A 23,739-nucleotide genomic window follows, 5' to 3' on the forward strand; every position below is an offset into this window, starting at 1 on the left:
ATAAGAAGTATTTGTATGAAAATAGAGAAGTCGACTCTAATCCTTCTCTTCCTTCCTCCCTCCCTCCGCTCCCTTCCATCCCATCACTGCTGCAAATGGGAACAAGATTATCTGGCCAGAGATTATTGTGAGATTAGTTGTGTCTACTATATGTTGTGTGGATGTGAATGGTTGGGGTAGCTAAATTCAGGATTGACGTATAGGCAGATGGAGACAGGAATGGACGAAGAGGTCAGAGTCAAGGGAGACAAGAAAGAGAAAGAAAATTACAATGAAGAGACATGGCTATACCTGAACAATGAAAACTTTTTAAAAGTGAATCTCAACAACCTGGTTAGTTACTTTTGACATGTGCCATGACCCATGTTTGTCCTGCTCTAGAAGTCAGGTAATAGCTTTCAAGTGGCAATGCGTGATGCTCAATGATCCATTATTGTAGTTTTTCCTGCCTGCCTTTCTATAGAAACCATGAACCACACAGCAAATATGTTACATATTTTATAGAACTTGCACTGCATTGTTTACAGTGCTAAAATCACAGTAAAAGCATTTCCTGCATTCTTTTCCTTTTTGCGCATTTCAATCAGATAATTCCAGGTTGCATATTGGTCATATTGTTATCCTGTTTTTGTCGGTTCTGTTGTTGAGTGCATCTCTCTCTCTCGATGTGTGTGTGTGTGTGTGTGTGTGTGTGTGTGTGTGTGTGTGTGTGTGTGTGTGTGTGTTCTCCACTGCCATTCTCAAATTATTTAAAGGGCAGCAAAGAGGTCTCGGGGTGTGCTGAACTGAAGTGAATGCAATCCATTCACTAGTGATGTGTAATGAAATAAAAATGATGTATGTGTTGTTGACACTTGGGTAAAACGCTCCTCTGGACATGATGATAGACAGTCGGGAAGAGTTACAAGGAAAAAAAAAGAAAAGAAAATAACATTTCTTAAACTAAACAGAAGCTGAAGTAACTGCAGTCTGTCAGAATACTTTTGGACTGATGGGTTTTGGTTATTTCCTCTTCCTCCAGCCTGGGGAGGATCTGTCGAATTGAACTGTTGCCTTGTCCAAAGAACAAGAATAGATAGAATAAAAAATGATTGCTCTTTTTTTGTCATATTTCACAGACTTTTTTTTTTAAGGTGTGTCAGAGTGCTTCCTTTTTTTTTTTTTTTCTTCTTTGGGTGCAAAATACCATCTGGGAATCAAATGTGGGGTTTGGGAGGGTGGGAGGATTCGTTTGTGGAAACTAACATTCAATTCATGTGAATTTATGTGCTTAATCAATGATATCTAAGTAAAGACATTTCCTAATTACAATAATAATAATAATAATAAGTAGTAGTAGTAGTAGTAGCAGTACTGTAGTAGTATTTATGACTAAACAGACCCATGAACTCACACTTATTCAACTTGTCAGTTCCTTGTCAGTGCTTATAACACAATAGTCACAGACCAAACACACACTCCACAGACAGAGAGGGTTATCATGGCTCTGAGTAAATAATGTCCAAGGACAAACACACACATAGTCACTCACACTGTGACAGTAGTAACCATGCACGGGGATATGTCAATCTCTTTGTCAAGCAGAAGAGCCTGACAGAATCAATTAGCAGGCAGGGAGAATACAGAACACTGGATTCAATTAAACTGACAGCTTTCCCCATAGGCGCACCACTCACTGGGCTATTATTCAACCAAACCGTGTGTTTGTGTGTATCTGAAAGAGAAGAAGACAGAATGGCGAGTAAGTGTGTGTGTGTGTGTGTGTGTGTGTGTGTGTGTGTGTGTGTGTGTGTGTGTGTGTGCGGAGGTGGGGGTTAGGTTATTGGAGAGAGTATCCGAGTATCTGAGTGTGCTTATCTTGAAGATGAACTCATTTCTCTCCATCCGCCCCAAGGTCATTCAGCTCTGCGAAGGATTTAGAGACACACAAACAGCCAAAACCTAATCCCCCCCCCCCGCCATCGCCATCAAGGCACACGAGGAGTCCACAGTTCAAAGAGCAGCTCTGGTATCGATACGACAGCATCATCGGGTATGTTAGCACCAGGAGGAGAAAGCAGCTTTCCGACACGGGCTTTTAGTAGAGCTTCAGCAATATGGGATGTTTCTATTGGTCTTGATCAAAGCTAAATTTACAGTCAAGGTTGGAGGTTTAGGGGTATCCAACTTGTGAGAAAAAACAAAACAAAACCAAGAGTCTCCTTCAAAATCTATAAGGTGAATGTGGTTACAGGTATGCATAATGTGTATAAATGAAGCAGCAACATTGGGAGCTCTGGGTGGGCACACAGTTGCTGATATTTAATGGTGTTTTTTTAATTATTCACAGAGAATTTAAAATACTGTCAGTCTTCCAACCTGCAGTGGATTATAATGTGTAGCATGTCTTATCTGTTGTTGTGTCTGACATGGTTTCTGGGAAGGATTTATTTAAAAAGAAAACAACAAAAAAAAACAACTTCTCCTTTATGTCCCTGTTCTCTCAGCTGTCATACAGTTCAGCTTGTAACGGCATCTAAAAAAAGAGAGAGTCGTGAATTGATTTAGAAAATATTATGTGAAGCAAACATCCGCAGCTGAATGGGATGGCGACACAAATCAAGATCCTTTTCTCAGTAAATATTAGCGATTGAAGACAAAAGGCATTTTGCTTACCATAACTCAGTATAATGTAGACTGCAGTGAAACAGAGCAAATCTATTCAAATATTTGATGCCTGTATAAACAAAATCGGGTTTAGCTTCATCACAGATAAATCGTAAGAATATAAGCAAATGACTTCCCAGGAGGACGAGCAATTGGAAAAGGGTTTTTAAAAAGTTTAAATAAATTATGTTGGAAAATTGCTGAGATTTAATTCTTGTTTTAAATTTCACATCCTCTTCATTTCTCAGCAGTTACTGATAAGAACCTTAGTAATGGTGGCTGTTTTCACCAGTTACCAGGAAACTTAAATCACCTTTATTTTTTAAGTTAGATCCATCTTCAAAAACTATTTTTCTTACTAAACAGAGAGCTTTTGAAAAATAAAAGTTTTCTTTCAGAAACAGAAATTGTGTTTCTCAATCAAATAACTTATTGCGTATCAAATGTGACATGTTTCAGGAAAAAAAGTATATCTATATGCTGTAATATATGGAATAACGTAAGGGTCGTTTTGTGGCATCCAGTTGCCCACTTGCTACACTTGTTATACCGAACAATCTCTAATTTTACCTAATGCAATTATTTATTTTAGGTCAAAATCAATAAGCTGGTCTCATTATATTTGGTTTCTGCTATTATTATTTAAGAACTGAAAGTGTTCACAAAGTGGAAGGGTTTTATCTTCATTGTGAATTATCATTGTAACCAGCTGAGTTTTTTGAGACCTCAGAATGACTGATTCCATCCCAAATGACACACAATTCTTACCCTAATTTATGTGAGAGATGGAGCAGCATTTAATGGCATGAAAGCAAAAATACTGAGGTGATGGTCTGTGTTTGTTCTTTTTTTTTCCCTCTGGCTAACTTTTTCTGCCTCTCTTTTCCTGCTTTTCCATATTCAATTCACTTTGTAGGTCCTTTTTTCACAAGCGACCATACAGCCTGTTGCCGTTTCTGTGTCCTTGTCGCACACAACACTGAAGAAGAGGTGCATACAAATAAGACAAGGCACGACAAGGTGCTGGCACTTCATGTGAAGTAATTGAAAGGACCATGTATCTCATTTTCTAGAGGTTGGTGATTTCCCCTGCTTGTGTGAGGGGAATGTGTGTTCTAAAGGTAAAACAGTTGCGTAGTCATTTAAAAATAATCTCAGTATAGAATTATAGCCTGTAAAACACACACAAATAACTGCTAGGAACCCCAGCTCAGTAGTGGACACTGGCAGTATTGCATCTTTCAACAAATTCGTGGGGTATGGATGGATGGATGGATTGATGACCACAAAAAATGATTAGAAAAACCAAGAAATATTGAAGAATCAATATATGTTTTAAACATGTAAAATAGGTTTTGTTGATTTTCTCAACAGATTCTTGTTATTATGTAATAGTGGATCTGAAGATGTGCAAATACAACTTAAAATGCATCCACTGACATATTTAATAAATCTATTCAACTTTTTTCCCACAACGAATTCAAGCAATGTATTAAACACATCTTTTTGCATCTCTTTCTATATGCTTTTGGATTGTGTTCCTCTGAATATGCCCATAAAAATGTGATACTGTTTGTGCATCTGCTTCTTTCACTGCCAGTAAATAAGTAAGCTCAGCACATCTATACTGACTCTTAACCTAAAACTGCTCTAATACGATATATTTCCAGGAGCATTGCCAGATTGCCTAACATTTATCAAACCTATTGATCCACAAACCACCAATGGCTCATCAACCACGAAGAGCAACAAAAAGGGGGTCAAAAAAATGAGAGAAAGGGGTGATTGCATTCATTTAAAGGGCAGTGTTGACAGTTGGGGCCATTTACTAAATTTAGCACATCTATCGTAGATGAATTATGGAAAGAGAGCGAATGAATGAAAAAAAAAAAAAAAGAAGACGCTGGGATTGCTTGAGCTTGAGAAGGGGACCTAAAGATGGGATATAACTGCAGAAGCAAGTGGGAGAAAGAATTGAGGAATGATGAAATGATTATGGAATGTGCAGTGTTGACACTGGGGAGCATGTATTTAGTTCAGCTGGTGGATTAAAGCCTAATTTTACATCCATCTAAGTGGGCCATAGGGGGAGAGAGTGGGGATGAAGCCGGTGCTTGTTAATGGCTTAAGAGTCTTGTAACTGCTGGGATAGACTTTGAGTTCAATGACAAGTTGTTCTTGATCCACGCCGGAGGTTTTAAGGGCTCAAGAAAAACACGTTTTCTGTTCAGTTGGGAAGAATTCAAGAATTTGAATGTCCTCATGTCCTAAATGAGAATCATGTGACTCCTGTCTTGGTAAAGTTTTTTTTTTTTTCTAATGGAGTAGACTGTGCTTCACATAGATCCTTCAAAAGAAAATGAAACGTGCATAAATTAGAATGTAGGAATAGGAAAAATGAGGGAAAATGGTTGGGGTGGTGGGTAAAATTTGTTGTGAGTAAATATGAATCAACTAGGGAGAGTTTTCAGGGTGGCTGGGCATTTCTAATGGGAAAAACATATTAATGCTAATGTTATGTGCTCATAGAAACTGGCTGGGTTCTGCCTCACACATGCAGTTCTTGCAAATTATCTACTTGACTTACGCAGACGAAGAGTCAGCAAAACCAATAAACGCCACAGATACACACACACACACACACACACACACACACACACACACACACACACACACACACACACACACCTAAAACAACATGTCTTTGAAGACAAACCGTAGCCTTTACATAATGAATATTGCTATAATAGGCCTTCATATACATCAATGCTCCTGCATGCATGCACACATGCAAAACCTTTAGCCGGCTATGTGCTTTCTGTGCGCATAGCAAATGACGGCACAGAAATTGGATATGCATGCATTCCGTTTTCACTCTCTTCATCTCCTTCTTCATAATAAGCGCTCACATATTTCCATAAGAGCTTCTATTGCAGTGTATATGAGTCTTGCTCATATAACTGCAAATGTGTTTGTGATTTTTTTTTCTTTTTTTTTTATGACTGATTGCTTTAGTTCCCTGCTTTACGAGAGACAAGAGGCGTAAGACAGGGATGGAGAAAGGAGGTGAAGAGACGTGCAGAATAGAAGAGGATAAAAAAAAAACAACTATTACAATGACACAGAGAGCTGGGGGTACAGCATGAGGGACAGTGGGACAGAAATACTTATTACCAGCCTCTGTAATCAGTGACAGATCCTGCACATGAGCCTGAGTGATCACACACATACAACACACACCACAGTAGGGACTAACAAACTGAAATAGGCCAATTAAACGAGACCTCTGAGACATCGGTCTGCTAACAGTGACGGGACACTGTTTTTAACAATTAACAATGATTCCTGAGTGCACATGTGACGCCTTCAGCTCAGAGCGAGACTGAAAAATAAACAAGTATTTAAAAAAAAAAAAAGTAACATGGACATGATTTTTAACTCAAACGCCTCAGTTGCAGCAAAAAGATTTACATTTTATGACAGGTACTGTAAATAAAATGAGATGTGAATTATGAACAGATGCTAAGAACAATGATGTGGTTAATTACAGCCTGCTTCTAAAACCAGGATGTGCTAATAAATTGAAGTCGTCCTGTCAAGCAGAGTTTTCAGAATATATTTATGATAACAACAGATTCATAAAGAAGCTGGTGATGTCTTGTCATGTGATTTGTATGCAGCTTCCAATGCATCAAAATCATTGCTTAGCTAGATATGTTGTTTTCTTTCATCTCAGGGACAGCTAGCTCTGACTCCGACTTGGCATCACATTCTCTTATAATATTAGTTGTACAATAAAAATCTTTTCATGTTGTTGTATTTGTCTCAAAATCAAAACTCTTTAAAGACAGAAAAGGAGCTTTTGTCAGAAGGCCAGACTCCCATCATCTGGGCATCTATGGGCGACAGTTCTGTGATAACTTTTGTCGCTCAGAAGTGCCTCATATTGAATTGTGTAAATATTCACACACTTCATTCTCTGCTCGTCTGTCAGTCGTTGTGAAGACGGGAGTGAGGTAGTGTGTTTTCAGAAGGTCGCTGGCTTGGTTGCACATTAAAGGTCAATTATTCGAGAAGAACCCTGAAAGCAAGCCCTCTGCATGGAGCGGCTCCAGGGTCCTCCATCCTAATGAGACCCCCACCCTTATTCTCCTTTGCTCCTTTATTTCATCCCTCTTTTATCCTTCACTCTTTCACCCTTCGCTTCCCCCATACCCACGTCCTCTCAAGGAGCAAGGAACAAGATGAAAAGCATCTTGTTCCTTGCCCTTCCATGCTCCTTCACCATTTGTGCTTCCAATCCTACTCTTTCCTTCCCCACTACCCACCTCTCATGTCTTCTCTTCCATCCATCCTGAAATCTGACCTGTAAGTCCTTCTTTTTAGCATCTAACTCCTTCAAAGTCCCCCTCCCCATACACATCGCCCTTATCCATCAGACCTATTTTCTCCCTCTCTGCCTTGCATCAAAATAAATTGACAGTAAATGTATGTACTTCTCTGGAGTGCTGGGCAAAATAAAAAAAAAACAAAACCCAAAATGTATACGTAAAGAAGGATCAAAGAACACTGGGACTTAAGTTAAGCCTGTTTGATGTCATTTGGGCAGAAAAGAGATGATGCTCATGGAAATGCAAATCAGAACTTCACCAGCATTCAACAAAACATCTAAATTTAAGAACAATATTGATATTGGAAGCAGAAATACAGGATATATAGTTGATTATCAGAGTTATCCTGAAATGTTGAGTTGTAGGAACTCTCTCAGGACTGTAGGTAATTAGGACAGTATGTGGTTGCTCACCAGAACAGCTTCCTGTGACATTTAAGAAGATGAGACATGAGCTAACATCTTCAGAGACCGGCCAACACAGGTGACCAAGTGAGAAAGTGAAGGTCTGCATTGGGACATGTCGGAAAATCTTGAAAACAACGTCAGCTTTTACTTAAATTTAGTACCGGCTCCTACTTTTAGAATAGACTCTAAGCCAATGACGATCTCGATCGTCATGTAGTCATGGCTTCAGCAGACTTCAGCAGTAATTATTGAACAGATTGATAAAACATTCATACAGAGGTTGCTAGGTGTTCTTTTCTTGTCAAGCTGCTTTTATAGTTCAAATGCTTCACAGGAATCTATCATTCAGTTGTTTTTGAAGAATCTATAGTCCATCTATAGTACATATATTTTAACAAAGAGAAGAAATACTGTAATAATTTTATATTTGAGCAGTTTTCATTCCAAATAGTAACTACCAAGCATATTTTACAGAACGGCCAATGAAAGGTGAGTAGAATCAAATCCAGTAGATGCCATATAATTAAAATGTCTCAATCTGGACTTTACTGCATCTTGAATTTTCATCCAAGCTTTAAAACCAGCTTTAAAGTGCCCACTGTATTCCATGCACCTTTTTCCCCTCCAGCATTTTCAGTTTGTCCACTTTTGGGTACAAAAGAAAAATGAGTGGAAAACAAAAAAAAGTGTTTAAAAGCAAAACGCCAATCAAGAGACAATTATCTTTATATTTCTCTCTTGTTGCATGAAGAAAGCATTACTATCAAATTCTTCTGGTTTAAAGAGAAATACAAATTGTCAAGATTCATTTCCAAATTGTCAACATTTATTGTTTTGATTACTTAAAAAAAAAACACTATGGGAATACTGAAATTGCTTCATGGAGCTCTTAATGTGTGCAATATCGGTGAAGTCAAACACAGCATGTGTGCAGCAAGGTTGATATGTTTGGTTCAATTTATATGTATATCGCGTTTTGTTTTATCTCAGTATGCTGTTAATTTACTATAGTGGTAGTTAAAGGCGTAGAATTTAAGCACAGTAGTTCCCAATAGAGATAATGTTATCTTAATATCATTGTGTCACTAATGCTACTAAATCTCCAGAGTGCATACAGCCGTACAGCAATACACACTTAATGGGGTCAAATGGATTAAACAAGCAGTTGGATAGAGATCGAAATATCCTGAGATTGTACATAGGATGCAAACAATAGCTCCTCATGGTCAATACAGCTGATCAATGTAACAGTGTGTCCCAATTTAAAAGTAAGGGGGAACATGATTACATACTGTACTCATGTATGTGGAGGCATGAAGTATGGTTATAGTGGGAATCTTCGATTGAAAGCTAGAGGAAAATAAGCATGAAAGAATAAGAGGATGGAGCCTGAGCAGAGAGAGACAGATGACGAGAAAGAGAAAAGCAGCTCTAGTGTCGTGTTTCCAGTCTGTACCAACAGGATAGACCTTTCTTCAAGTTCCTATACATCCACAGAGCAGAACATCAATACCTCTGCTGCAGTCATGTTTCACATGACTTGGTGAGAAGTGTTCCTCATTATCAGTTCATATGTCATATGCCCTTGTGCTATATTAAACAGTCATGCAGTCATGTACATAAAATGCAAATGTATTTATATCATACCTTGATTCTTTGCTTAGCAGAGAGAAAGGAGAATCAAATGAAACACAGACTGGGATTATGATGTTTAAGTCAGAATTTGTTAAATATAAAGTGCGTGAAATTTTTAAGATGGAGAGCAAAAGAAATGGTTGTAATGTCTGCAGCACCGGTTTAAACAGGATGACAGAAACACCGCACAGAATCATACAGGAAGTTGTCATCTATAAAACATTTTTGTGATAGCAGCAATCACTGACTGAGCAATGATGCAAATGACATCTAGCATGGTGTGTCAAAGAGCCCCTAACATCGTACACATTTAAAATGGGCACTGTGATAATTCTAATAATAACAACCATGTTTGGTGTTAGGATTAGGCGTTTGGAGTTAAGGCTAGGATGGAATAAGGCCAGCGTTAGGGGAGAGGACAGAGGTGCAGTGAATGTCAGGTTTGGATTTGAGATGGAGAAGAGTAGGGGAGATTTTTGGAAAGACTAGGGTTATGGCTAGGAAGACTAGGATTAAGTTTGAAGCTAGGGTTATGGTTGGATGTAGGTTTTGGAATAGGGTTGAGACTACTGGTTCAGATTGGAGTTGAGGTTTGGGTTGAAGCTACAGTTAGAATTAGGATTGCAGGTAAATTGAGGGTTAGGATTGAAGCTAGGTTTACAGTTAGGCTTGTAGTTACTGTCTCTATCCAAAGCTGCAAACTCCATCCCAATCTTAACCCAAGTGTCAACCCTTTAATGCTAACCCTAGCCTCAACCCTAACCAGAGTGTAATTTTGGTCTGGTTGTAGCTAGATTTGGGGTTGGAGATTGTGGTTTTGGTTAGAATTGCAGGTAGGTTTTAAGGTTTACAATTATTGTATTTTTCAATAGATCATTCATTCATTCATTCATTCCTACTTCCCTCTTTAGCTCCACTGAAGTGACTACATCTTGGACTTCCATGGAGTCCGTGTTGCAGGATTCACTACTATAAATGCATGACTTTTTTCCAAAACCACAGAGAATACAATAAAACACACCGCAGGCAGACACCTTGGAAGAGTGACAGAAACACTCTGCTTCTGTTACAGATGAAATCCCACACAACATGTAAGAAACAGACATTTTCTAAGATTTTTATTTAGCTTATCTTTGGGTGCATATTTGCAAAGTGGAACTAAGCAAGAAAGTAATAAAAAGTGTGGATCGTCAGACAAACAAAACATGCAACTTTAACACTTTATCAAGTTGTTGCAAGGCTGCAGTTTCTAAATGTCATCATCATTTTGGTCATTTCATGCTCAACGTTCACCTCACAGCTTCATTAGTTCACTGAGCACACACAGACACACACGCGCGACTTGAGTACTAACCTTGTAATATGAGTTCATATTCACATGACTATTCATAGACAATGTTGTGATGATACAGCTTTTAAAAGCTGCTGTAAGAAAACATGAGTTCAATTAAACCAGGCAACTTAAAACAAAGATAAACCAAGCTAGACTATTATGTGTTCAAGTAAACTCAAACATTAATGAAGAGTGTATTTACTCATATTTCACCGACTGTGTTGGGATGCAATCCATCTTACCTCCTCTCCTCTCTTAGCCCTACTTACTCTCTCATGCTCTCTTTACCCATTATCCTCTCCTTATCCATCTGCTCTGAACCTCCCCTTCATGCCCCACCATCTCCTACCCCAACCCACAGCCTCTTTTTCTCATCATCCTCTTCTCTTATTTACTAGCCCTCTCTCCCCCCACCACCAACCACCCTTCCTCACTGTGTGCGTGATGTGTCCTTTTACTTACTCTTCCCCCACCCATGAAGGCCTGAATCCCGGAGTGTGTGGATGGAGAGGGGGAAGACAGAGGGGGAACTGTGGAAGGGGCACCGGGGGTGTGTCGCAGGATAATTAAACATCGATTTAGGCTGATGATGAAAACAGCAACAAGATGCCAAACAAGGGGATTATGGGTTGGGCAGCCACAGGCATTCTGCTGTGCGCTGCAAATATCCAATAGAAGGAAAGGAAAAGGATGAGCACAAAGGAAGAGATGGAGGGAGGAAAAGGGAAAGGTGAGACATAGAGGTATACAGATGGGAAGTGGAATGACAGTGGTAAAAGATAAGAGAATAAGGAGTAAAGATGGGAAAGAAGACAGTTGGGAGGAACCAGGAAATACAGGAATTAAAAAGAAACAAACAAAGAAGCAAAGAAACAGAAACATGTTTTTAAAGTCTTTGAACCTCAGCTCTCTGATCTAACTCATTAGTTCTGCATTGAAGAGGCACCAATATAGCAAGTGCCACTGACCTGACTGCAGAAAGTGTGTGCGTGTGTGTGTGTGTGTGTGTGTGAGTGTGTTATATGATTGGTGGTATCATAAATTAAGCAGGTATGACCCTGAATATCCTGTCTGAATAATGTTGCACGTTTGAAAACATACTTAAGGAGGAGCTAATGAATCCTTTTTTTTTGTTACAAAATGGAATTATTCTAAAGTGAACCACCAATAGCAGTGGTGGGAGTAATCACATGTTGACATGTGGCAATTTAACAGGAAGGATAAATTTAACATTTATTTTCTGACTAATAGAAGGTCTAGTTCAAGAAAATCAGGTTGAGGAGGCATTTGAAATATGACACAACTTCTGCACATTTTTATGAGTGTATAAGCATTAACACAACAGTATTTAAGTAAAAGTGTATTCCAATGGTCACAATGTTAAACTTAAAAAAAAAAAAAAATTCTCCGGAGCAGACATTAGCAGGGGAAGCTGACACGCACGTCGGCCCCCCGTGTTTTTTTATGAGCCATACAATATATTCATTCCCATTCCAAGGTCAAAAGCATGAGGCCAGGAGCTCACTCATTAAATTGTAATTTGGTTGGCAAAAGGCTAGCCAAGATTAGCTCATTATCCGTATTACTCAATTTACCACAGAAGGTTTCTGTGAAACGTTGTGTCATCCTGGTGTAATCCTGTCAGCAGAGATGATTTACAAGTTCCACAACTGGAGTTTAAAACGGAGAGATGATGCCTTTGAAATTAACATATGGGTATTTTCTTTTACTTATAATGCCTCATTGATTAAAAAAATAATAATATAAAGTAATTATTGAACAGTGTGGTAAAGAATCAGTGGAGTGTAATATCTGTATGAAAAAAATAAAAATGCAAAGATTGGATTTAGCATTCGCTCAGGTCACTTAATATGCACAGCATCTCAGAAAAAGAACTACCCAACAAGCATGAGAGCAGCAATTTACTGCTGCTGGTCTAACGAGTTATTAATGCACATTTCCAAGTCACTGTTTCCTTCGCCTGCTGGTCTGTGTAAATTTTACATCTGTGAGCCCATTATCCAAAGAATAGCAAATTCATATAGGATGCAGAAATGACACAGAGAAGAGAAAGATGGGTCGCAGGTAGTGAATAGTGGTGAATGTGTTTTTAGTGTATGACAGTGTTATACACTGTATCTATGTATAGTGTGTGCTTATAGTGGACAACTACTTTTTCTTAAAAAAAAAAAAAAAACACTGCAGAATTATCCGACTAGGATGACTAATTTACATCGTCACAAAACATTTTTATTTAATCAAAAACAGTTGTTTAGTACTTTCCAAACTAAGTAGTTTCTGTGGTTTTCCATAAAAAAAAGAAAGTACAAGCCATGCTGAATCTAACTAATTTTTAACTAATCTAATCTAATTTTTAATAAAGTCTTGTCACTTTTCCAAAAGCTCAATCTGCTTCATATAATATGGGAAACAGTTTGTCTCTATCTGCATCACATGGAAGGCAAAATATGAATGATATACGTGTGCTGATATTTCTAAGTGTCAAGTGTTAGAAAAAAGACACCATCTCCACTAAATTGTCCTTCAATTAAATAACACTGGGATATCTTAGGAACCAACAAAACGCATCATTCACAAGGAGCGGTGGAGAAAAGGGGATTAGTATGAAAAATACCAGATAAAAGGGAGGGCAAAAGGGGAAGTTATTAAAGCAGGAAATTTGACAAAACTGGAATAAAGCAGATAAAAGGGAGTTTAACACGACAACACCAAGTTGAAAAAGAAACTGCGCATTTATCTCATCCATTCAGGAAGCAAAATTAATATAGCCACTGTCCTGTGCTAGAATTAAAAATGGTTTTCTACTCCAACTTTTTATCAGAGTCGGGTTCTGATGGCTCAATCTGACCTGCACCGAAAAGTCTATCACTGGAAAGCGAACAGAGATTATGGTATCAGCTGTCTGCAGCCAGGGGCGTTTCTCAGACTGGAGGATGGTGAGTGCTCAGCCCAGATGGGTCTGGGAGGATGCTAGTCAGTGTGTGTGTGTGTGCTTTTAAACTCTCACACAACAGCATACATTATTTTCACATGCATTTCATGGAGTGTAGTGCTGTGTTGAGCTCTCCATCATCTGCTGACTACCGCTGTCTCTTCTTCCTCTCTAAGTACTCCATCAGTACCCTGCTCTCTCTCTCCCTACACATTCTGTTGCTTTCATGCTGCGGCTGCTTCATAGCTCTAAGTTAGACCATAAGAAACTGGGTTTTTTTTCCACATAGTCTTTTAACATAACACTGGGATTTTTATTCTTTTTTTTTTTTTTTTTCAAAAAGCAAACATTTTAATGGAACCTTTTTGAGTTGTACAAAATTAGAAAATGGAATTTAATCCTCGAGAAAGTAATCCGATTGTCTTTGAAGTTTGCGAGTTCGGGAAAAAATATGTCTAAAAGATCTTATTACTGTTTGTCCATTTTTCTATACGTGTCTGATAGAATCCATTAATGCATGCATTTCTTTGCATAAAAATGGGCCAGTTTATGTTTTTTTTGACAAAAGAATCCGCATTATTTGTTTCCATTGATCTACTCATATTCCCCTGGCTAACTGGGCATGTTTGTGTCAGCGGGGGGAGCTATCTAGCATGTTGCAATGATGTCCTATAATGTCCGTGTCATGCTCTGTATTGCAATGTTGAAATTCACAAAGTACAACACAGTCTTTTTCAGTGACACAATGACACGTAAGAGTGTGGTTATCCAGAAATAAATGAGAACTGTTTGAGGCTCCAGCCCAAGAAGCCCGGGCTAGTCTACGGCTTATTGCTGCCTCGGCATTTCTGGAACACCCTCACAGTAGAAAACCCTACTTTGATGAATCCAGTACTATAGTCAGAAACTATTCCCTTAAAAAAGCATCCAAAACGGACTCTCTGCATGCTTAGATGGTTTACTTTTGATTAGATTCACAGTCTAGTGTATGGGAACATCAATGGAATTGTACTAATTATGGTTTTGGTGGTACGAGAAATCATTGTGATATTGTTGCCTTAGTGACAAACCAAACATCGATTTAAAGAACTGTTTTTAGTGTATTTCAAAGAGTAAGGAAAGCCAAAAAGTGTCCAAGCTGCAATTAGAAACCACTAAATCACCTATAAATGACTTTTAACACTATTTAACATAGGCCACTGCCTTTGCCTCAGTTTAACTTTAAATGTCATGTCCCCATTTTAAATCAAGCTGGAGAACTTAGTTGTGAAAAAAATTCTAAGAGGTTGCGTGCAAAAGTATTAAACCAAGTAACATATTTACTTTTCCCAATTATAATCAATCATTTCTCTGAGATCTAATCCTAATGCACATAAACCAATTCAAGACGCCCGTTTTATAACAAATGCATTTTTATGGATTGAGCCAACTTAATTTACGTTATTCTGTGTTACTATTAGTAAGTTAGACCAAAATAAATGACGAAAATGTTGCTGTGTAGTTTCACTTTACCCTCAATACTCACATTCAGAAAGAAACAGACACTGGAGACACTCAGTCTCTCTCTTGGTGAGGTCTGTTGCAACGGATGACTGACGTTGGGCGTTTTGGATAAAGCACAGCTGTAAGCTGATCCAGTGTGTACTCACATAAACACTTACGACACATGAACATGTGCACAGGAACACACTTCTGAATAGGCATTGATTTTATTAGTCAGAGGGGTAGAAGAGCATGTCTCTGATGCAGGTTTAACTAATTCAGTGCTGGCTGATGGTTTCCAAGTGTGCAACGTACACACCAATGCACCTGCACACTACATCACATGCTTTCGGGGCTGTAATGGCATTGATCGTAAGCAGACAGGGAGTTTTGGAGGCCGTGTCAGACAGTTATTTCTGTGCTCTGAACTCCTCGGAAAATCTCTGGACTGTTAGTCGTCTCTCTGAAGTGAAAATGGTCCTAAACTAAGCTGCTTGCTAAAGCAGAGGTTGAATAATAAAGGAAACAGGGCATTTTAGAGTTGAACATGATAGGATCTGGATGCTCAAGGTTGATTTCTTCTTATTTCTTTAAAAGGTAAGGAAAAAATCAATGGAAATTCTATCAAATTTTTGCTCCACAATAAAAGTCTAAAATAAAAGTTGATAAACCCGTCTCACCATGGAAGCTATGGCAACCACTCCTGTGTGTGTGTGTCTGTATGTATATATATATATATATATATATATATATATATGAAGACAGAGGGGGGGTGAGCGAGAGCTAAGCTAAATATATTTGTTGAACTCAAACGCCCTCCTAATAGCACAAAATAGATTTTTTTCTCTTTTTTGTTTTCATGTCTCCTTTTTTCTCCTCCCCACAACACACTGCTACCCCCCACCCCCGTCATTCACACACACACACACACACACACACACACACACACACACACACACACACACACACACACACACACACACACACACACACACACACACACACACACACACACACCTCGCCTCTCAAACAGCCTCTCTCTTCATGGCATTTTGTGTCACCCCTCCTAATGGATATTGACCAAAGAAAGACAGAAGAGAGGATGGAGATGCATTGACATACACAAAGATACACTCAGGGCTTTTTTTCTTCTCTTCTTTTTCCCTCAGAACAGAGCTGGCTTAATGATAACACCTTCATCTCATTCCATCTACGGTATCAAAGTTGTGATTCATCTACGACCTTACAAAAAAATAATGTTCATGTCGCATCACATCAATTTGAGAAAAAACAGCCAATATGGTTGTCCCACACATTCCATTTGCACTGCAACTAAAGGCTAAAATCATCCCTACTTTAATACTCATTCTCTTATAAATATCTTTTTATACTTATTAATTTAATTCCCCCCAAATGTTAAACTCTCTCATTTAGGATTAGTGCCACAATAAAACAGTTTCCTTTTAAGAAATACAACAGCAGACCATCTGGTGTATTTCACTTCCATCAAGCTGGTTTTTGATCACCGTGCCAAAAAGTAGGATGTGTGCATTTTGTCACCTACAGTTCTTCATCTAGACGCTCATAGTGGTTCTTTCATCAATTCCCAAAAAAATAAAAATAAAGAGGTTAGCAAAGAAAGAGTTATCTGTGTACACACAAGGTAAGACACACATTTAAATGCATACAACTGACTAGTTAGGCCTTTCTTTTCATGCCTGCAGAGCCGCTGACCCAACTAACAGCACCCAGGCGGGTGCAGATGGTCAGCTGTTGTGGTAGGAATTCTAAGAAGCCGCCTGTCTCCCGCAGTTAACCAAACCGCCTAAATAAACGGGTGTCCTACCTTTCAAATAATATTTCTTAGACAGTTTTCAATAGACTATCTCACTGCTGTGTCAAAAGTGTCACATTTTCCAAAGAGAACAATCATGATTTGATAAACTGCTCTTCCCACAATCGTCTCTTCCAGAGAGACAAAATCAGCTGTTTATCAAGATTTAAAACCTCATTTACGATTACTCTTCAGAGAACCTTTTGCCAATCTGGATTAAAATGGTAATATTCTACTGGTGGTATTAGCTGTCATTTTTGATTCACTACTTAAATCAGAGGCAATGCCTCTGATATTGCCTCTGATTCAAATCTGACAAGGTAATAACTTTGACTAAGAGTCATTACTTTGTTAAAGAAATGTTCTTCTCAAGTGAACCCACCAAATAAAAACAGAAAAGCATCTAACCTATGAGTAAATAATCAGTGACAACGTTACTGGTGCATCAGTGCAGCCCTGAAGCAAACTGACAGAGATCAAAACACATTCTATGACTACACTTGTCAAATTTTCCAATGGTATTCAACTGCATTCAGCAAACCCGGTGATACTTCTCAACTGCAGATTTCTTTATCATGCAGCTGATCAGACGTTACCGACTGGATGACTTTCTAATCACTCACGACTCATCTATCATCCGCTCTGATCCTCGGAGCAGGAGCTGACGTAGCCGAAATTAACGTACATGCAACTACACTCCATCCATACTGGCTTAAAAAACACAAACAAGTGCAAGAATGTTTTATACGAAAAGGCATCACCACAGCCTTAACAGAAGTCACAATAGAACATAAACAGAAGATCCAGACAGAACATAAAATGAGTGTGCGGACAGACAAACCTGTAAACCAGCGTGTCATCCCCAGAGCTGTTGTACTGGACCTGGAACATCCTGACTCCAGTTATAGGAGTCTGACTGCTCCACCTAATTAGGGCAGAGTTTCCTGTCAGTTCCACCAGTGAGACTCTCCGGTCTATCCCTCTTGTCTCATTGTTTGGCAGCGCAACCTTAGAAGAGGTGAGGATGTCAGAGGGGGCAGGTTCAGAGGATGGGTCTCGGCTGCGGCTTGTGCTGTTTGCCAGATGGGGCATTGCGGTGATGACTAGCTCCACCCTTCCAGTGGATTCACCTGCTGCATTGGAGGCAATGCAGGTGAAGTTTCCCGAATCCTTCAAGGATGTTACATTGATCTCCAGGCTTCCATTCGGGAAAACCAAAGTTCTGGAACAATTTAAGATATCATGAGAAATCAGTCAATCACTTAAATGACGAATGAATGTACACCACTATTAAACACAATGTGATCTTTAAAAACCTTCAGGGAATAAAATCCCTCCACCTCTAATCCTTTACTTTCCACTTTCCTCTTTCCTCCTTTTCAAATCTGCAGACTAGTACATCCTGGATGATTGAATTTCTCACTAGTATAGATTGAGTCTTGGGTTGGCAATCAGAATTCAGGTATTAAAATATGGCAAGTCATTAATTTCAATTAAGGAAAAAGTATGCTCACTTCTTTTGGAGAAATTACCCATCATTATTCTGTCAGTTAAAATGGATGAAGCAACTCCATTCTGGTTTCGTGCCAGATAAAAACATCAAGAAAGATGAAAAAACAGCCCAGCAATACTAATTCAGGGGCTTTCCCTCAATAGATTTACCTACACCCACCGGTACAGCCCCAAAATGAAGTGAGACGTGTCGCGTTTTAGACCCTGTTTCCCATTTCCACATACCATGATAGAGTTATTGGGCCGCCAATTTTCTGACATTTAAAACAGACCAGTGCAGTAAATCTTTTTTCTTTTCTTTTAATTAACACATTCCCTATGTTTTCAGAAAGTCTACAAAGCATAACACTATGGAGAAATGTACGACTTCACAGTGTATGATACTAGACAGTATAGAAAGACTATTATTACCTGGACCCATTTGATATAAGCCTCCCTTCAGGGCTGATCCAGTGAACTTCAGGCTCTGGGTCACCATTTGCTTTGCACTTGAGGCTTGCAGGCTGTCCTTCCATAGTGACTGTATGAGGCGACTTACGAGTCAAAACTGGTGGGTCACAGATAAACTCCTAAAGGGCAATGAAGAATCAAGTCAAGACACTTTCAATATCTCTTTCATTTTTCTTGGATATTTAAATAATAAGGTGAGTCTCAGTTTAAGATTATGAGATAACTTTTCTAAATGTCACCTCTTCAGGTATTGTCCAAAAATACTTGGCACTGAGGTCAGAGGGTGAGGCGCACGTCTCAAGGTCATCTTCTCTGGTCAGTCGCCTCAACCACAGAAGTTCACAGTTACAGTGAAGTGGGTTGCCACCAAAACTCAAAACTAGGGAGGATAGGGGAGAGCCTTTGGACTTGGCATAAACTGGGATTCTCAGGAACAACGGGTCTGGTGGAATTTTCTTCAGCTTGTTCGATGTCATGTCTAACCTGTTAAAGGACGGGGTAGACAGAATTTGGGGGATGCATAAGAGAGGGATGAAAGAGAAACAGATATAGACATCAATAGATGAACAGTAATGTATTCAGTTCCTCAGCAAACCTACTGTGCGTCTATTCATGATGTATCTCTACAAATGCTCCAATCCTTTACCTGGCCAGTTTGTGCAGGTTGGTGAATACACCCTGTGGAACATTTTCTATCAAGTTATGATCCATATTTAGGGTATTGACGTTGGTTAAGCGGCCAATTGTGTCCCAGGGCACTTGGGCAAGGTTGTTGTAACTGAGATCAAGATCCTCCAGGGTAGACAGGAAGTCATCGAAGGCATGTGGAGAGATTGAGTGGAGCTGGTTGTTGGCAAGGATCAGGTGACGGAGGTTCGTCAAGCCTTTGAAATGTTCATCCTGTTTGGTGAAACGGTGAAAACGCTGTCAGAAGCATTGTGGTTCTTTTGTTCAGTTCTGTGCACCCAATAACAATCAGTCATCCATAGAGCAACCCATCCACTGGTCTTACCTTGATCACAGTTAATCTATTGGAGTCTAGGTGGAGTGCTCTCAATCGCCGGAGGTCACTGAAAGCTGATGGCAGAATCTGACTGATGGTGTTTCTGGACAGGGTCAGGTGTAAAAGACTGGTCATGTTTGCAAAGTCCTTTCTTCGGACAGCTAAAAGAGTGCAGAGTAAACATAAAGACTTCATTAACTTAATATTAGTGCCAGAATTAAATATATTACACACTAGTATTAGAAGAAGAAGTATACTTTATTGATCCCCGCAAGGGGATACCAAGAAATGAGGAGATGCACATCGTCTATGTATGAATTAAAGCACAGAAAAAGTGTCTTTAGCATTCAGAGCCTGCGCCTATTATATATACACAAAGAACTGCAGTGGACAGCAGATCTGGTCTCCCCCCCCCCCTAAAATAAATAATGAAATTTTCTTTCTGGACATTGTGGAAACGAGTCTTAATTTAACTTGTGTGCCTTTTGTTTTGGTGAAGTGAAGAAAATTATTTCTTCTAAGTCCAGGCAGGGAAGATTAGTTGGCTGCATCGTTTGGAGCCAATAGGAAGCCAGATTATAATTAAAGGATAAAGTAACACTCCATTTCTTAAAAAATAAGTACATTTCAAAGAGAAGTCTTTGATAAAGGGAGGGGATAAATGATAAATGAGATTTGTTTGACTGAAGTAGGAAAGTAAAAAAGAAGTACTGTGAAGTATTATTTATGCTCTCAAACTGTGCAAACAATAGAACCAATTACTGCACAGTGATACGCTCATATATGTCTTGATTCAACACTGTGTGTCAGTTGAATTTGATTCAGTTCATTACTCAATCTTTTTTTTTTTGTGTGTGACCATGCTGCTATTATATTTTTTAATGACCAAACACTTTCGGTGCAGCTGCTGCCACTCACTATTTGCTCATATACATCTGCTAGCGCAAAATCCCAGTTGCCTCTTGAGATCATTTAAGTGTTGTTTGATGGTTATGAAAAAGGCTGGACGATTGGTTGTTCCTAGAGTTACAAGTGTGTTACCTGTAATGAAGTTCTCTTGAAGCCGGAGCTCCACGGTGCGTCTGTCAATGGCAGCGGGAACAAAGAGCAAGCCCGTCTTGGAGCAGAGGATGGCAAGCGATGGTGAAAGGCTCTGGCACATGCAGCGTTTTGGACATGGCTGTCCCCTGCATGCTGCTGCCAGCAACAGCAGAGAGAACCACAGCCATTCCATTATCCTCCACTGGGAACAGGGCAACTGGAAGACAGAAGGAAAACAAACTCAACACAAGTAAAAATGGCACTCAGCTGACAGCTGACAGTCCTGAACATCTGTCTGCAATGGCTGATGCATGCCACAAACTTGTATAAAGTTTAATGGAAATTGCATCAGTAGATTTTGCAGAAGAAGTTAAGGAAGTAAAAAAGAAAGATGGAGTTTAGCTGGAGTAGCCCCAAAATGTAACACCTTCTTACAGGCCAATTCTTAATCCTGCTAATAAAGACAAACCAAACAACAAACCAACGAACAGACACAGGTCAAGTGTCACTCAACAAAAAGAAAGTGACAGGATCACTGACACGCAAATTGTTCAGTCATTGAGACAAACGTAGAGTATTTGGATATACTTTATTCATCTCAAACTGGGAAATTTAAATATTACAGTAGCATTTAAATATAAAAACAGACAGAAACAGGGAAAATATACATTGAAGAAAATTAAGACAATAGGGAAAGGGAATAATAAAAATAATAATAATAATAATAAAGGCCAAGCATGGCAGGCATTAAGTTATAAATAAGTGTGGCACTCTGTGGTCTGCGTCAACTCCACAAATGTTATTTTCGAATTATCTCAAGTTCCATACATTTGTCAAACAGAAGCAGCACTGATGTCAAACGTGACACAGATAAATAAAGTTCAGCCAAATTGAGCAAACTGAAGCAGACGCAGAAGTAATCCCCAGACACGTAAAAGAACAGGGCAGCATGGTGGCGCAGTGGGTAGCGCTGTTGCCTCACAGCAAGAACGTCATTGGTTTGATTCAACCTTCTGTGGAGTTTTTTTTTTTTTTATGTTCTCTCCATGTTTGTATGGGTTCTCTCCGGGTTCTCCATTCAACAGCGGTGAATTGGCCACTCTAAATTGACTGTGTGAATGAATAGGTGTTATTCTCTCTATGTTCCCCTGCAATGAACTTGTGACTTGTCAAGGGTGTACCCCGCTTCCTGCTCAATGTCAGCTGGGACAGGCTCCAGCGTAAAACTGTGACCTGAATTCAGATGAATGGCTGACGATGAGACAATTATTAGTTGTCTTCACAAAAATGAGTGAATTAATGAAAATAATGACAAATTCTATCTTTACTAAGTTGGCTAGCCTGCAAACACATTACATATGGCTTTATAGATGGGGTGAACAACTGACTGCCCTTGAACACCTTAATGTCAGCTTTGATAAGAAAACATAAAACACATTAAACTGCAAGCAGGTTCTGTGATGCCCAAAGCCAAGTTTACTGCCTGTTAATGCTGGGCAACAAATCAAATTCTTTTCTTTGATCAAATGCATGTTTAGAATCCATGTGTAATGTGGTGATGTCATCTTACACAGCCCACATTAACATAATCTCCTTGATAGTAATCTTGCACTGTATTTCTAATCCTATCATCACTGTAATGCCAGCAAAGCAAAACATTAGGAACACTTTCATCCAAATGTATTGTGCAGTGAGTGAAGACTTCTTTATGTTTAATAACTATACACTTGACCTTCTAAGTATATGCAGCAAAAAATCACTTAAATGAGCAAGGATATGAGGGACATACACAAACGCAGCTCCGTCATAAATTGTTAGACTAAACTTAACCTCCTTCAGGACCGCCCCTCCACTGCTCAGTATGAGTAGTTCCAAACAAAAACCTGTCGAGGTGTAGAAGAACCCTTTAGTAGTATCACATGTATAATTAGATGCTGACCTTTGTCTGCAGTGACAGGATCACACCTGTAATAATAAAACACAGTAGGGGCTATTAAACTAATTGTGGATGATAAATAGTGGGATATGGTTGCTTAACAAGTCTGTGTCCCCGTTTATTGAGTCATAATTAGACTTTTTTTTTTCATTAAAAATACCCTTTTAGTTACATATGGCTGTGTCCAAATTGCAATTTATTAATATATCAGTAAATCAAAGGCAAGTACTTGTAGAATACTAAATTCTTATCTGCACTGTGCTTTTTCTTGCCCTGATGTGATTCTGGACTTTGACTGAGTGACAGAATCATTGTATTCAACACAGACAGATTATTACCCAGCACCCAAAAAAAAGTAAAAAAAATCCTGGGAACTTCATCAAGCTGTCATACCCAGAGTAAGTCTTAAAATGAAATTTTTGAAATAAAGCACAAAATGGTTTTTTTTTAAATTCCTGTAATGCATGATGTAAATTACCAATGACAGTTGATCCCAATGTATCATCCAAATGTCTTCAACAGCTTTTCCACATGAATTCCATTAAGTTATCAACCCCTTATAATGTTTAACCAGGTATGATCTGATATCTTGAGTCTAACAATTTCTCAACTGTTGCAAGTCAATGCGAGATAAAATATTTGACTGGAATACATGAATTTGTGTTGTTTTTAAGCAACTTAATGTCTTCTGCTGTAGCTGTCAACAAAGTCCCCGAGGATCAAATTCCACCTGCCGTGGTTTAAACAAGCAGATAAACATGGAACCATACCAATTTCCGAATGCTTTATATATGGCTGAACATTTGTGAAGTGTGTGTGTGTGTGTGTGTGTGTGTGTGTGTGTGTGTGTGTGTGTGTGTGTGTGTGTGTGTGTGTGCGTGTATGTGTGTATGTGTGTGTGTGTGTGTGTGTGTGTGCAACCAGGCACTAATATACTATATCTGCTCTAGCAGTCTGTCAAGCTGATGAAGAACATCAAACATGACTTTTTCCAGAGACCTATTTGCGGTCCTTGTAGTACTGAAGACATATTTTATTGGATGGCATTGGTCTAAAGAAAAATAGCATGTTGCTACGTGATTTTGTTTAATCGTAGATTTCCCTCTTGTGCCACAT

At 39.0% G+C, this 23,739-nt stretch overlaps 1 protein-coding gene across 1 annotated transcript in view; it reads right to left on the reverse strand.

The window, feature by feature from the left end:
* Positions 1-23,739, reverse strand: part of zgc:172282 (leucine-rich repeat and fibronectin type III domain-containing protein 1-like protein) — a 66,063-nt gene that overhangs the window by 21,921 nt on the left and 20,403 nt on the right. Inside the window, exons 2-7 of the mRNA XM_068316525.1 lie at positions 20,688-20,904; positions 19,656-19,807; positions 19,290-19,543; positions 18,883-19,126; positions 18,605-18,762; positions 17,523-17,903 (exon numbers count right to left, since the gene is read on the reverse strand). Coding sequence (XP_068172626.1) covers positions 17,523-17,903; positions 18,605-18,762; positions 18,883-19,126; positions 19,290-19,543; positions 19,656-19,807; positions 20,688-20,880 — 1,382 coding nt within the window. The 5' untranslated portion in view covers positions 20,881-20,904. The remainder of the gene's footprint in view (positions 1-17,522; positions 17,904-18,604; positions 18,763-18,882; positions 19,127-19,289; positions 19,544-19,655; positions 19,808-20,687; positions 20,905-23,739) is intronic.

Source organism: Antennarius striatus, chromosome 6, assembly GCF_040054535.1.
Source record: "Antennarius striatus isolate MH-2024 chromosome 6, ASM4005453v1, whole genome shotgun sequence".
In the NCBI taxonomy this organism is placed as follows: Eukaryota; Metazoa; Chordata; class Actinopteri; order Lophiiformes; family Antennariidae; genus Antennarius; species Antennarius striatus.